Here is a 15326-nt window from a genome sequence, read left to right on the forward strand (position 1 = left end):
AAACAGATCACGAAGTTGTAGTATGTAGTAGTACTTATTTAAGTAAACAACAAATAGTTAACAAATAGTTAACAAATTTTAAAAAAAATATAGGCACCTTCGATTCGACTCCTCCCTGCCCCTTTAAACAGTAGCACTTACAATGTTGATTAAGAAGCATTCTAATTGATATGCGACTCATGTAGAAACGATCCAAAAAGTACTGCACATTCTGGGAGGTTACTGGATCAATACCAAAGCTCTCCTTGTACTCAACCACACCCTGAGCCATAGTAGGGATTACATCATTATGTCGATTCCGGATTTTGATCACAGTATCTGTAAAACTAAAATCAATGCATGGTCAATTTTTTAACTTTCAAGTGAATTCAAAGTTCATTCAATAAACCAGATTCTCACTAAAGATCAGTACTTGCTGCCCCAATTGATGAAGGATCAGCTTCACTTGATACAGCAGAATTAAGATCACATGTATCTGAGTGATTCACAACCCACTTAATCTGCAGCAGGTTGCCAAATTAAAATGAACTGTTCAATTGTCTGCTGAGGCTTTCACTTCAAAGGGCACTTTTTCTCCAAACTTCTTGTATTAGCAGTAACGTCCCTTTAAAATCAAGGGAAGTGATTTTTCTGCTATACTGAGCACTGGTGAGGCCTCATCTGTAATACTCTGTCCAGTTCTGGGCCCCATGCTTTAAGTTGTGGATAAATTAGAACGAGTCTAACAGAGCACAGGAAAAATAATTAGAGACCTGGGAAGCATGAGGAAAGGCTGAAAGAGCCAGGGTTACAGTCTGGAAAACTGATGTCTGGGAGGGGATTTAGTAAGAGTCTTCGAATACCTGAAGGGCAATTATAAAGGGCATGGAGATACCCTTTCCTCTGTGGCTGTAGGGGACGGGACGGGACAGGACAGGACTAGGAGCAAGGGCCTCAAACAGCAACAGTAATATAGGTTGGAGTTTAGGAAGAACTTTCTGACTACAAGGGTGGTCACCTGTAGGAACAAGCTACCTAGAGAAGTGGCAGAATCTCCATCTCTGGAAACTGTCAAGAGTAGGTTAGACAGCCACTTGACTGGGGTGACTTAAAATCAGGGGTGATCCTGCTTCAAGCAAGGGGCTGGGCTAGATGACCTCATGAGGTTCCTTACAGCGCTACTTTCCTACGATCAGCTGGAGCTAATCAGCAGTCCTATGCAGCAAATTGGAAAAGTGACATCCTTTGAAGTAAAAGTAGCAGCAAACAGCTGGAGCATGTCAGTAGTGCTGTAGAGTTGTTTGCTATGACTATGTATACCCCTGCTTTCTTCATTAACCTTCACTTTGCAGAAGGACAAAGGACCTAGCCTTAAGAAAGATATGGGGTTTGATTGTATTCACATAAATGATGCCCTTTATTGAAAAGGTCATTAGAAATGCAATGCATAACAGTAGTTTTTCAGAGGTATAGATGATCCTTAAAAACTGAAGCGGGACCAGTAACTTTTGCTTTGATTGCTATCTGGCAACTACTATACAGACACCGATAAACTGAGGTGTCATTTCCTAGCTCACACCGTAAGTTCCATCTTATAACTTTTCAATGTCTTTAGTTTTAAACAGCAGTTCCAAGATCAGAATTCAAATTTGGTCAAATCAAATAAGCAAAAGGTAATGCCTTTCCCTCCCCACCTCCTTGATTTAGTCTGTAGCTCTTATTATTCTTCTATCCCTTATTAAATGTCAAAAACATTAAAGAGCTTTCTTGATTTGAAATTTCTTGTTGCCAGGACTTACACATACACACACACACGCACATACATTGGAATTAAAAATACACTTACCTATGAATAGTTTCTGAATCTTCTGCATTTTTGTCCTTGAAGTCAAGGATCTCCTGAAGACTCTGATCATACCTTAAAAAAATGAAGTTCTGGATGATGAATTTTTGTCCACACGGATCCTCCATTTTGCGAAGATACTAATGTTTAACACCTCTTAGCTCTGAAGAAGGAAAAATGCCATAGCCTCAAAATAGTCATCCTACTGTTTAAAAGGCACTAACGTTCTCAGGCCCTATTTTCAGATACCATCGGCTTCCTAAATAGCTTTACGCTGCATACACTCCTGCTTGTTTGTGGCCAAAATTAAGTCTCTTTTTACTTTATTGAAGTTTGACCATTCAAATGGATAAGCAAAGTATTAACTCACAATCATATATTTTAAAAAGTGGTTTTCTATATTTGAAAAAATATATGTATATTTTTCCTTCTCTATTTTGAGTACTTCAGTTTGAAATTTAAAATGCATGTAATTCTCAGGAAAAGGTTGTAATAGTTTCAACACAGTATATGCTGTTTACCTTGCAACTTAAAATGCTGTATTTTCTCACACACAACATGCCCCAGAATATAATGTGCACCTTGTGTTTAAAAGGCAGAATGAAGAAAAAAAGATTTTTCCAGTTATGGCTGCACAGAGCAGGGACAGAGACTATTTTTCAGCTAGCCCTGCCTCCTTTTCCTGATTAACTAAAGCGGATGCGTTAGGTCAGGGGCGGGCAATTATTCTGGGCGGAGGGCCGCTTACCCAGTTTTAGCAAGCTGTCCAGGGCCGCATGGGTAGCTCCGCCCCTTGACAGGTGCCCCACCCCCTGGTCACCATCTTGTGACCAATGTCCCAGGGCCAGCACCAGTGGGGCCCAAAGCAGGGTGCAGGTTGGCAGGGGCTGTGGAGCTGGGCTGGGCTGCACCAGCAGGGAGAGGGGAGAGCTGGCCCAGCTCCACAGAGCCCCTGCCAGCCAGGACCCTGTACTCCTGCCGCCCTGCCCTGGGCCCGGCTGACACCGGTGTGGGCCCCATGCTCCCACTCACTCCCAGTGCCCCCAGTACAGGTGGGGGACAGTTATAAACACTATCATTATCTCCAAATTCATTCACTTTATTCAAAAAAGGCTTCTCAGAAATTTATCTTTCGCCTTTCTAAAGGTCCGGACTTGGATTACCCTGGCACCAGTGAAAACACTTAACTCAAACCAACAGAACTAGAGCAGTGGACTAATGGGAGCTCACATTCAGGCCCAAAACAATTTATTGGGTTCATTAAAGGTGCTACAATATTTGCTGGAAAAGGGTTCTCAGCCATAGTTTCCTTGCTAGTATCACATGCATTCCTTAACTGTTGTTCACAAAGAAATATATTCCTCATTTTAGTCCTGCCTCATGCAAACTTGGTGCAACTGTCATCCCACTTTTAAATATTGGTGCTATTTAGAATAACTAACTCACAATATTAGAATTACAGGCCATGACTGTTACACTAAAAAACAATTCATTCTTCATTCTGAACTCTCTCCACTATTAGTCATTTATGCCTCCTTAACTCTGGGCCCTTAGCCTCATATTTGACTGCTAGCCCATGAGACCTAAGCTTTTAGCCAGAAAATATGATCTTCAGCGCTACACCGAGCCAAAATAGCCCATCCATGCCAGTTATATCCTGCCCATCACAAGCACAGCTCTCCACACACACACTTCTTTTCTTCCACTAAATTTATCCAGGGAGAGATAAAAACATTTCTCATAGAACCAATCACAGGGTTGAAACAAAGAAGTTTAGTCAGCCCAAAGGCTGACACAATTAAAGACTAAGCCTGATCCTTTTGTCAGAAATCTATGGTTCCCAGATAGATATTTCTTTAGGAGTGTATTTGTAAAGCTAGGCAGTTTTCAGTCATTTGAAAGGAATGACTGCCCTCATGCAAGCCTCAAAATATAAACAAGCTTCTGTCTTAAACAGTGGTGGAGAAAAAACCAATGCACTTCCCCAAGTGCTTAGCAAGGCAAGAGGTTTCAACCATATGTTGGGACAAAGACTGAATGCATAGACAGGTATAATAAAATGATGTGGGCTTGCTCTCCTCACACAAAATAACACTGCTGTATCCCCTCACATTTAAATTGGCAATAGCCATTTCTACATTGCATTCAGAGTTCCAGCACACTGTACACATGCCTGCGATCCTGCGGGGATGGGTTACAAGCTGGTGCAGAGCGCAGGGGGAAAAAGCAGCCCCTCCCCCACCCCGTGGCCAGCACCTCACAGCAGCCGCTTGCAGCCTGCCTGGAGCTGCCTGTGACTGCTCAGGACAGCCCCATGCAGGCTGCGAGCAGCTGCAGCAGAAAGCACTGGCCACAGGGTGACGGGCTGCTTTTCCCCGGGCTCAGCTTTTTCCTGGGGTCCTCCCCCTGTCCCCACTTACCTGAGGTTCTGGTCAGGACAGCCACATGGTCCCAGGCTAGAAGTCCCTAATGGGGCTTCCGGCTGGGGAGGGGCAGGCCGGGCGAGCCCTGCTATTGCGAGAGCCCACTGGCCTTCCCCTGGGTCCTACTGACCTTGGTTCCTGTCTTTTTTTTTTTTTTTTTTTACAGGAACCAAAGACAGATAAATATTAATTTTCTAAATTTTTGTTAGAGGCCCCGCGGGCCGGATGTGGCCCATGGGCCGTATTTTGCCCACCCCTGCCTTAGGTGCTTTTGAAAACTGGTCTCCATGCGTGGATCTATGGTTTTGAAACAAGCTAATCTAGAGCTATGAAATAGGAGAAGAGAGATCAGGAGCAGATAGCAGACCAGAAAACCGCTAAGAAAGGTTATCTTGATTAGTAGAATATCAAGACCATTAACAATGAGAAATGATTGTTAATATCTATAAGTGAAGAACAATGAGCTACTAAGACTACTAGCTCTCTCAGCTGCTTGAACAGTAATACTGCAGCTGCTGCACTGTGGAGCAGAAATCAAAGCCAGGAACTTCTATCCTGGGCAGAAAATCAGTTTCTCTGCTTAATAATATGCAACCCAATTTTGCGAAAGGTTCATGTTGTATGCGGAAAACCTGGTATCCATTAGACATAGTATTCTAGTTCAGATCAAGAAGGCTACAGGATCCTTAAAAAGAACAGAAAATGAGGAAAATACAGAGGCTCTCTGAGATCACTTCTGTTCTGTGGAGGCAAGAGGATAGACAGAAGATTGTAAACTGTCAGCTATCTAAGTAGTATTATATACTGTAGAGGGTTCTGATCTTGTGGAACAGGGGATGGAATGATTTGATGGCTTCTGCCTTAACAGAAGGTGAACTGAAGGTAGTTAGTGCTTAAAATTAGCATCTAAAGTAAGGGAAACACTCTACACAGACCCAAAGTAGCACAAGTATAAAGAATCAAGAGATGAGGGGGGGGATTGTTATGTATATGCCAGTGCTAGATGAGCAAGAAAACCAACAAGAATCTGATAATGAAATTAATTAACCCAAATGAAAACGTAAAAAAAACAAAAACAAAACACAGGCCTGGAATGTTTAAAAAAAAAAAAAAATCAACTGGATATACGCCACTTAAGAAAGAGAGGAAAGAAAGGCAAGTAGCAACTCTAAAGCAGAAACAGGTAAGTTCCAAGAACAGAACCTGGAACAATCAAGAGTTAGTAACCCAACTAATAAATGAGAAGGGGTTATTAGATGTGGAGTATATCAGACTCCTCTCCCAAAACTGGGGGGGAGAGGAAGGAAACAGGATGAGTATTCACTCACCCAAATTCGAGATGTCTGACTTTGACTACCCAAACATCTCGTGGGAGGAGCGCTTGGTCAACTCCGAGCGGCTTCAAAGCTCTCTCTCATGTGTGGACGACCTCTATCTGACGCAGGAAGTCTACCGCCTGACAAGAGGTAAAGCACTGCTCGACCTCGTACTAGCAACCAGAGATGACCTAATCAGCAACCTAACGACAGAAGGGAAGCTGGGTGACAGTGATCATGAACTGATCACCTTCACCATCTGCCGTAAAGCTGAAAAGTCAGTCAGTAATACAGAAGTCCTCGACTTCAGGAAAGCTGACTTTGACAAGCGAAGGAGGCTTGTCAGAGAGGCCCTAAAAGGCCACAACCCAATGGAGAGGGGAGTTCAGCACGCATGGTTGCTCCTCAAGGGAGCAATCCTGGATGTGCAAGAGAAGTCCATCCCATCTCAGAGGAAAGGCAGCAAAAGGGCACAGCAGCCCCCTTGGCTCTCCAGGGAACTGGCAGACCTCCTGTGTCTTAAAAGGAAGACCTACAAAGGATGGAGGACTGGAACTGCCAGCAAGGAGGAATACTCTGGTCTGGTCCGCACTTGCAGAGAGCAAATCAGGAAAGCCAAGGCTGTAATGGAACACCAGCTAGCTACAAATATCAAGGAAAATAAAAAGTCCTTTTTTAGATATGTGGGGAGATAGAGGAAAAATAAGGGCAACACTGGACCCCTGCTAAACCAGAAGGGCAACTGACAACTGATGCCCAGGCAAAACTTGCTAAATGGGTACTTTGCATCAGTTTTTCACCAGTTCCATGGCACGGCCCTGCCCACTATGGGTCAGGGAGGCCCAGGTGAGGGAGATTCCTTGCCCTCCATACAAGCTGACCTCGTGAAGGAACACCTTGACAAGCTGGATACCTTCAAGTCAGCCAGCCCTGATGGGTTACACCCAAGGGTACTCAGGGAGCTGGCGAGCATCATAGCTCAGCCCCTGGCACGGATCGTTGAGAGCTCTTGGCACTCTGGTGAAGTGCCCAATGATTGGAAGAGGGCCAATGTCGTGCCCATCTTCAAGAAAGGGAGGAAAGTGAAACCAGCAAACTACAGGCCCATCAACCTGACCTCTTATCCTGGGGAAGGTCTTAGAAAAGATTATCAAGGAGGCCATCCTTAACAGACTAGCTGAAGGCAATATCCTGAGGGATAACCACCATGGGTTTGTTGCGGGTAGTTCTTGCTCAACCAGTCTCATTTCCTTTTATGACCCCGTGACTTATCACCTGGACAAGGGGGGAAGGGATCGACGTTGTATACCTCGACTTTAAAAAAGCCTTCGATTTGGTACCCCACGATCACCTCTTGGCTAAACTGGCTAACTGCGGCCTTGATGGCACCACGAACTGCTGGCTGGGGAACTGGCTCCGTGGTAGGACCCAGAGGGTGGTGGTCAACAGGAGCCAATTGTCTCGGTGCTCTGTGACCAGTGGGGTCCCACAGGGCTCTGTCCTAGGGCCTATACTATTTAACATCTTCATCAATGATGTGTACATTGGTGTCAGAAGCGGACTGGCCAAGTTCGTTGACGACACCAAACTCTGGGGTAAAGCATCTGCACCTGAGAATAGGAGGGTGATCCAGGTGGATCTAAACAGACTCATGAAATGGGTGGACAAGAACCTGATGGTGTTCAACACTGAAAAATGCAAGGTTCTCCACCTTGGGAGGAAAAACTTGTAGCATGCTTATAGGCTTGGTAGTGCTACGCTGGTTAGCACTACAGATGAAAGGGACTTGGGGGTTATGGTTGACCACAAGATGAACATGAGCCTGCAATGCGATGCTGCAGCCAGTAAAGCGAGCAAAATGCTGGCTTGCATCCATAGATGCTTCTCAAGCAAATCCTAGGACATCATTCTCCCGCTGTATTCAGCCTTGGTGAGGCCGCAGCTGGAGTACTGCATCCAGTTTTGGGCTCCACAATTCAAAAAGGATGTGGAGAAGCTTGAGAGGGTGCAGAGGAGAGCCATGCGCATGATCAGAGATCAGGAAAACAGACCTTATGATGAGAGGCTGAGAGCCATGGGGCTATTCAGCCTGGAAAAGTGCAGGCTCAGGGGTGATCTGGTGGCCACCTATAAGTTTATCAGGGGTGCTCATCAGGATCTGGGGGAACGTCTGTTCACCAGAGCCCCCCAAGGGATGACAAGATCAAAGAGTCACAAACTCCACAGTGACCGATTCAGGCTGGACATAAGAAAGAACTTCTTCACTGTCCGAGCCCCCAAGGTTTGGAATAGACTGCCGCCAGAGGCAGTTCAAGCATCCACTTTGAATGCCTTCAAGACACATTTGGATGCTTATCTTGCTGGGATCCTATGATCCCTGCAGACTTCCTGCCCCTGGGGCAAGGGGCTGGACTCGATGATCTTCCAGGGTCTCTTCCAGCCCTAACGTCTATGAAATCTATGAACTAATCTTCTGACCACTGTACTTAGTACACGCCCAGTTGGGGTTGGCACCTCCCAAAGCTTCAGCAAAAAATGAACATGCTCAATACACCTCCAGACGTAACTGCTCTGGATATTGACTAGATAACCTTAAGAAGTGAAATGCTGTAGGATTCTGCTAGCTTATCCTTTACAAGCTCCTATACCCAAGAAGTTAGCGCAGCTGAGAAAATATAACAGGTCAAGGTGTGGATGCTTTACCCCAGAGTTTGGTGTCGTTGGCAAAAATTATAAATTTGTTCCAAATTTGTTACAATTTTCCTTGTACAGAAGCTAACTATTGGGGAGCCATCTTAAATTCATGCCCCCACTGCTACAGCAGAGAAAACAGTGGCAAGGGATGAGTGGTCTAACCCCCATTCCTTGCACCCCATAGCACATGCTCCCTGTGGCCTCTCCCCGCAACCACTTGCCCCTCCAGAGTGTCTTCCCCACCTCTTCCTTTCCCCCTGCCACCTGGGCCACTTGCCGCAATGGCACCTGACCAACCCACCCCCCCGCTGTTGACTCTGTCCCCTCACAAGCCATTATTTACTCCATGCAGCAGTTCAGGTTCTGCCTCCAGCCAGGCAATGGCAGCAGCAACAGCAGCTCACCTGCCTCTGTGTGGTCTCCCCCATGCTCCTTTCGGGCCACACACTGCACGATCTCTCCCCTACTGGCACCATGTAGTCTCCCTTGTGCTTCCCCCCACTGTACAGTCTCTCCTATACCTCTCTGAGCCCTGCACCACATGGTCTACCCTGAACTCTCCATGTCAAATGTGTGGGGTGGGAAACTCATCTTGGATGTAAGTAAATATGGTAGTACCTTTAACATCTAACCTGTAACATGAAGAAAGAAATTGCTTTATGATGGGGAACTCTGTTCTCAAGGACCCATGTCAAAAGTCTCATGTTGCTACTAGTAAAACATGTTCAGAATTCCAACACCTAAGCGATATATTTTTAACATTTGTTGCACACAAATTGGAAGTAAAATTATCTATGCATTGGACCTCACTCTGATGGATAAGGATAGACTGACCACTGAACTGAAAACTGACAGTCTCCTTGGTGCAAGCAATCACAGCCTAATTCTAGTAATGTGCAAACAGAAGGGTTGCTATGAGTAACATGTACTTGAAGCTTTAAAAGGGCCAAAGTTCAAAAAAAACCAAACAAACCCTGAAAGTTCAATGAGTGGAATGAAAGGCTAGCACAAAAATGAGAAATAACTGAATGAGAACCTTCTAGACACTCGAACACAAACAAAACACTTTTTTTTATTTAACACCATTCTAGTTAAGATAAAGCAAAGTTGCATTTAAAAACAAAACAACATCAAAACAGGGAAGCTAAGAGCAGCAGTGGGCAACTGATACTAGGCAAAATAACAGGTAGCTAATAAGAGACTCTATCATTAAACAATACCATAAGTGGCAACCAACCTGCTTTTATAGAAAACAGATCTTGTCAAATTATGAACCAATTTAATATAAAAAAAATGAAAAGAGAACTGACATAATATATATAACCTATAAGACATCTGACTTAATCCTACATCATGCTGTTATAAAACATTTACTACAATGAATCAATATAACCCCTATCAAATGTATATATAATAAACTGGCTAATGGATCACAAGCTAACTAGACAGGGCATTATCCTCTTGGGTGTTTCAGATGAGGTCCTACAATGATCTACTGTTGGCCCAGAGCTGGTCAGCATACCAAACTGAAAGAAACTGACACTGACAAAGTTTACAGATGACATATATTGGCCTAAGAGAAAATAAAGAGAAAAGCCAGTGATATAGGCTCCTCTGAATTACTCCTCAAGGTTGGATCACTTGAACAACATGACTTTCAACAATTAAATGCAAGATCATACATTCAGGCGCAAACAATATATGTTATGCTGTGGGGCTATATCCTTGAATGAAATAACAATGAAAAGGAGTTTGAAGTAATGGCAGATAACCAGTCAAACTAGAAGAGTTAAACTGACTAACCATTTGTATATTCTAAGAAAGAAAATGTACATGTCATGAACTAGCAACCAAATGCTCAAAATTCTCAATCAAATATAGGCTGGTATATAAGAGCATGTATAGATGAAACAGGAGCCCTAAATTGAAGCGGTGGGTTTTAAAAAAAACATAGCTTCAATTTGGGGCTGATTAAACCCATGTGTCATGTACACATCCCACTGACTTATCTGCCTCTCCGGTGCAGAGGGGAGGAAGAGCTGCTGGTGGACGGAGCGGTCCCTGGGCTGTGTGGGGGCTGGTGCTTCCCTCCGCAGCAGCAACAACTCCCCCCGGGCAGCACCTGCCCACAGGCACCCAGCCCGGGGGGCACTGCAGCCACAGAGGAAAGCATGCAGATCAGGCAGGCAGGTAGGCCCCAGGGATGGGGGGCGTGCAAAATTCAGGCTCACTGCTTTTCTTGGGCAGAGGTTGCTTCCCTGGGCTGCTGCCAGGCTACCTGAAGTGCTTCCTACAGAGCCACAGAGCTGCATGGAGCCCAGTGCTTCGCTCCACGGCTGTAGGGGCAGCAAACTAAAACTACTTGAAGACATTTTAGTTTGCTGCACCCCAAGTCACTTAAGGTGCATTACACTGCCGAATTTCCCACAGCGGCTGGAATTAATACACAATACACCGCCAACGCGTGCAAACATCAACACCATTAAAGTGGTGCAAAAGCATTTAGCCCGCTTTAAAGTGTCGTGTGCACAAGCCTCTCGGTTCGTCTACACACAGCCCAAGTTTAAAATGTTGTACTTAGTAGTGGGTGCATCTACACATGCATTAATGTGCTTTAGTTAATACACACTATATCTAGTACTGCTATTGTGAGGTACTAGGAAAATGTGCATTATACTGTCTTAACGCACATTAACTAAACAGCACATTTTTTAAGTGATACTTAATACATATTAGCCTATTTTAATGCACATTAACTAAACAGCATGGTTTTTTAGGGCTCCTATACATCTGCGGGGAGCTCCAACACACTAGAGATCCAGTGCATCGGAGCAGACTCAATTAATCGAGTCTGCTGAAGCGTGGAAACTGACACACTGCAGCAGCCTTTCGCATTATGGGTATCATTGTCTCCGTACATCTCCGCTCTGAAAAAATGGTGGTGGGGTGTTTTGCAATAAAACACATTAGATGAGCTTTAGTTCAAAGTGCCCTGCTGACATTTTTTCAGCGCAAGGACACACGGGGGACGCTGATGTGTGACACATGGGCCCCTTTAATTAGTGCAGCTTGCTAATTAAAGTGCCCACCACAATGCCCCAGGGCACATGTAAAAATGCCCATAGTGAGGCTTTAATTCGCGTTAAAATTGGCTAATGCACATTAAAGCGCGTGTATAAACGCACCCACTCTCTCCGTTAAGTTCTAAATTATTTTATTCAGAATAAACTGTGTAACGATACCACAAACACCACAAGGAGTCTTTTTTTCCCTATAAAATCATTGATTTATTCATTTCACTTAACATTAATTGCAAAGGAAACTCTTAAAAGATAATATACTAACAAAACAGTTCTTACCAGCTCTGCACTAGCTGAACTGAAGGTGTTCTTAAAAGGTTGTCTGGAAGCAGACTTATTTCTTTCATTATATTTGCCAATCTTACAGGTAACTCTTGACGTAAAAACATAAATGAAGTCTTTTCACAAGCATTTTCTGATCCTAAGTCAAAAAAATATTTGGGAGAAAAAAATAAGAGTAAAGTTAACACCTGTGTTTAACACACAGAAAATTCTATTTATCTGCACACACTTTTGCAGTCTCATCTCAACACTAAATAGGATCAGATGGTAACTGGTTGGTCAGGCACCCTGTTTATTTTTTTGCAGTCACAGGGATCCTGGTTTTTCTCTGTATAAAAAAAAAAAAAAAAAAAAATCACAAATTCTCCAATTTTAAAAAAGCACAAATTGTGTATACATTTTTTGCGAATTCTGATTAAAAACCCCAAAATCTGCATTTTTCCACAATTAAAATGAAATGCCACTACATATATAGGTATCAGTTGAACACAATATTTTATTGATATATTTACAATTTTAAAGCAATCTGGAAGCCTACCAGTGCCTCAGTCACTATAATGAAATTAATTCTAAATACCTATAAATTTTGGTATTTGATTTTTGTTTTATAATAATCATGGAAAAATCAGAGCTCTCCCTGCCCACTTCGCTCGCCAGAACGCAGGTCCAGCTATGGCTCCTCCCCCCCACGCCCCTTGTGGAGCTGAGCAGCCCTGATATGCCAGTACCCTGTTCATGCCATTGCCCCTCACTCCCCACCCACAGCCCCTCCCGCCCCCGTCACCCCAGCCCTGCTGGTGCCCCTCACTCCCCACCCACAAGCCCACCCCACCCCCAGCCCTGCCAGAGAGGCCCACAGCTGCCAAGGCTACGGTGCCAGGGACCCGAGTCCACAACCCCCTGCTTTCCCAGCAGTGCCTGAGCCCCAGCTGCTGCACCCCAAGCAGGAAGCAGAGCAGACCAGCTCCCCCTCTCCCACAGGCAGCATGGCTACAGTGGAACCTGTGGGGCACAGGGGGGGTGCGGAAGGTCTGGTGCACTCCCCCTGGGGCCTCCGCAGCCCAATTGACAGGACCTAGCACGGCAGACCAGAGCAGGTCTGGGCAAGGAGGTTCAGTGCCACTGCCAGGCGCCCCACACCACCATGGCAAGGCACTCCTTGCCCTCTGGCAGCAGCAGGGGGCACAACCCTGCACCTCCACACCTGCTGCTGAAACTTGGGTCTACTACAGTATGACTTGACACTTCCAAACTTATTTTGTGAGTGGTACTTTGTTTTCAAGTAGCAGGAAATGCCTTCCATTATCCCTCTTGAACTGAGAACACGGTTAAAAATGTGGTCTCCCATCAAAATAAACTGATGCTTAAGTCAGGTTTCTCTCTGATGCTTTGCTTCACTATAATGAAGATACAAAGCCCAGTTTGTATGAATACAGGAGAAAAAACTAACAAGGCAGTCCCTGTTTACTGCTCCAAGCCTCCTCTTAGTCGGCACTTAGCCCAAAAGCTTTATCTATAATCTTTTCTCGGGGCCACGTTCTCAGGGTGCTCAGACTGTCATGACTTTTGCTTGCTTTCTTTCTCACACCTCTCTAAAACAATAAGCAGTTAAAACCCACTGTCTATATGTTTTGTTGCTTTGGGCAGAGGCCACTACTGTTTCAGCTATCTACGTCTATAAAGAGAAGTGGCTCAGTCATGTTAGTCACAAGTCAGGCAGAAGATAGGGCAGTCTCTGCAGTGCCAGCCTGCCCTAGTTTCTGCATGTTTCTATACAGGAGGTCAGCCACTTTTTACACTGATCCCGATCCCAGATGGAAGATAGCTGTTATACCCACTAGGGCTACAAACAGACATCCCATTTGTCCCCAGAAAAAAACATTTTATCCCAGAACAAAGTTTACTCATTCAGACATTCATATCTGTTGTCCCAAGACAAATCCTGAAGAGGATCATGGGACAAAAAGTGCTGAAAGTTTGTTGCAGGACATCACAAAGTATGTCGGAACCTCCTGGACTACATCTGTCAATGGCAGAGAAGCAGCAGTGCTTTCAGCTGCTCATGAAACCCTGACTGAAAGAATGATGTGTGTGTGTGTGCATGCTGGTCCTAGGACTTTTATTATGTCAGAAACATGGTCACAATGTGTCCTAGGACTAATGCAACATCTGCTTCTAGCCGAAGTTCAACAAGGCTTAACATAATCATAACTCTTTAAAAATTGCAGAGGCAAGAATTCTTGTGGGTGATCTATTTTAATGGGCCAACTGTCCAGCTGGAATAGATGTAGGCATATCCCTCTGGCCTCTGGGAGGGAAGCAGACACAGCAGAGCTAAGCAGCAGACAGAACAAAAGCACGAGTAAAAAAAAAGATTGCTCAAGAGGGTTGTTATCACCAGTGAAGTGCAGAAGTTATCAAGTAGATTATAATGGGCCATGAAGTCACTATGTTAAATCCCTGGTGTACTTAGTGTCCAAACTTATTGAATTTAAGTTCTCAAGCTCATCTTATAAAAATGCTGGGCACATGGACTGCCATGCGATCTGCAGGACACAGATAAAGTTCCTCAAACAGACCAAGACCTATGATTTGAACGCTTCCATTAGATCTTCTTCTTATTATTATTTAAATTTTTCCATGTCCCAAGCCAAGTCAATTCCAAATCAGAGACAGTCCAGAACAATAAGTGGCCCTACTACCGGCAAACATCCTTGGCCCTCATCTGGGGCTTCAGATGTTCCCAAATCCTCTGGTGGGCATCCTACGTGCAGGCCCAAGCCCAGAGGCTTGCGGTTCGGATGCCCCTGAGTTTCGTTTGCCCTCAGCCATACAGCCGCAGAAGCAAGCAGGGAGGAATGCTTCCATTAGATCTGCTTGATGTTAAAGAAATAAAGAAAGACATCAAATCAAACCATCATCCAACTTATCCTCCCGGCTGGGGCCTATAGCAAAGACACCCACCCATCATGATGTTGTATTTGCCATTTCCTCCCTTTCCATGTATCCAGAGCACATCAACAGGTCTTCCACCCACTTCCCCCCACTCCTCTAAACAAGGGTGCATCCGGAGGCCTGGGCTGCTGGATGCTTTGCTTGGTACGGCAAGGCTTGTCATCGCTTCCCCAGCCATGCAACTTCTGCTGTGGCTGGCGCCAGGCTGCCTGAAGCTGCAGGCTTTGTTGAGAGCGGTTTTAGGAAGAGCTCAGGTTATGGATTTGTACAGGCCGGGCTGAGCAGGGACGACCCCGCCGTCCGCCCTCGGGTAGGGGTGGGACTAGGTGCCCGCTGGAGGAGCCCGCCAGCCCCACTTCTCCAGGACGCCGAGGACATTTCGGCACCTGAGAGGGCAGACACCCCTCAAGGCTGCTCCACACAAAGGCAAGGGTCTCCCCCTGCTCCCGCCTGGCAGTGAAGGCGCCCTCAGAGGACAGAGCGGAGCAGGGCGCTCCAGCCCCACCTCGCCCCGCCGGCCTCGACCAGGGAGGCCGCGCGGGAGCCGGCGGGGCCGGCGCTGCCCCGGCCGGGCACTCACCGAAGTCCAGGAACTGCTTCATGGAGAGGGGCGAGGGCGAGAAGCGGGCGTAGAAGTCCACCTGCTGCGGCAGCCCGGCCGGCGACACGCAGCGCCGCAGCGCCCGCAGCAGCCGCATGGCGGCCCCGCTCAGGCCGGGCCTACCGCCATCCTTCGGCCGGCCCAGCTGGCTCC

The 15326-nt window shown here is 45.7% G+C and overlaps 1 protein-coding gene across 5 annotated transcripts in view; it reads right to left on the minus strand.

Moving 5' to 3' along the window:
* PDK1 (pyruvate dehydrogenase kinase 1) overlaps positions 1–15326 on the minus strand; it is a 48190-nt gene extending 32864 nt beyond the window's left edge. For 2 of the 5 annotated variants that reach the window (XM_014599406.3, XM_006261545.4), the window contains exons 1-4: positions 15153–15325; positions 11615–11756; positions 1826–1897; positions 142–326 (exon numbers count right to left, since the gene is read on the minus strand). In XM_014599406.3, the coding sequence (XP_014454892.1) occupies positions 142–326; positions 1826–1897; positions 11615–11756; positions 15153–15270 (517 nt within the window). In that variant the 5' untranslated portion in view covers positions 15271–15325. Of the gene's footprint in view, positions 1–141; positions 327–1825; positions 1986–11614; positions 11757–15152 lie in introns of those variants that run through there. The other 3 variants (XM_019480270.2, XM_019480272.2, XM_019480271.2) reach the window with 2 other exon arrangements.

The sequence above is a fragment of the Alligator mississippiensis genome, chromosome 4, assembly GCF_030867095.1.
Source record: "Alligator mississippiensis isolate rAllMis1 chromosome 4, rAllMis1, whole genome shotgun sequence".
Classification (NCBI taxonomy): domain Eukaryota; kingdom Metazoa; phylum Chordata; order Crocodylia; family Alligatoridae; genus Alligator; species Alligator mississippiensis.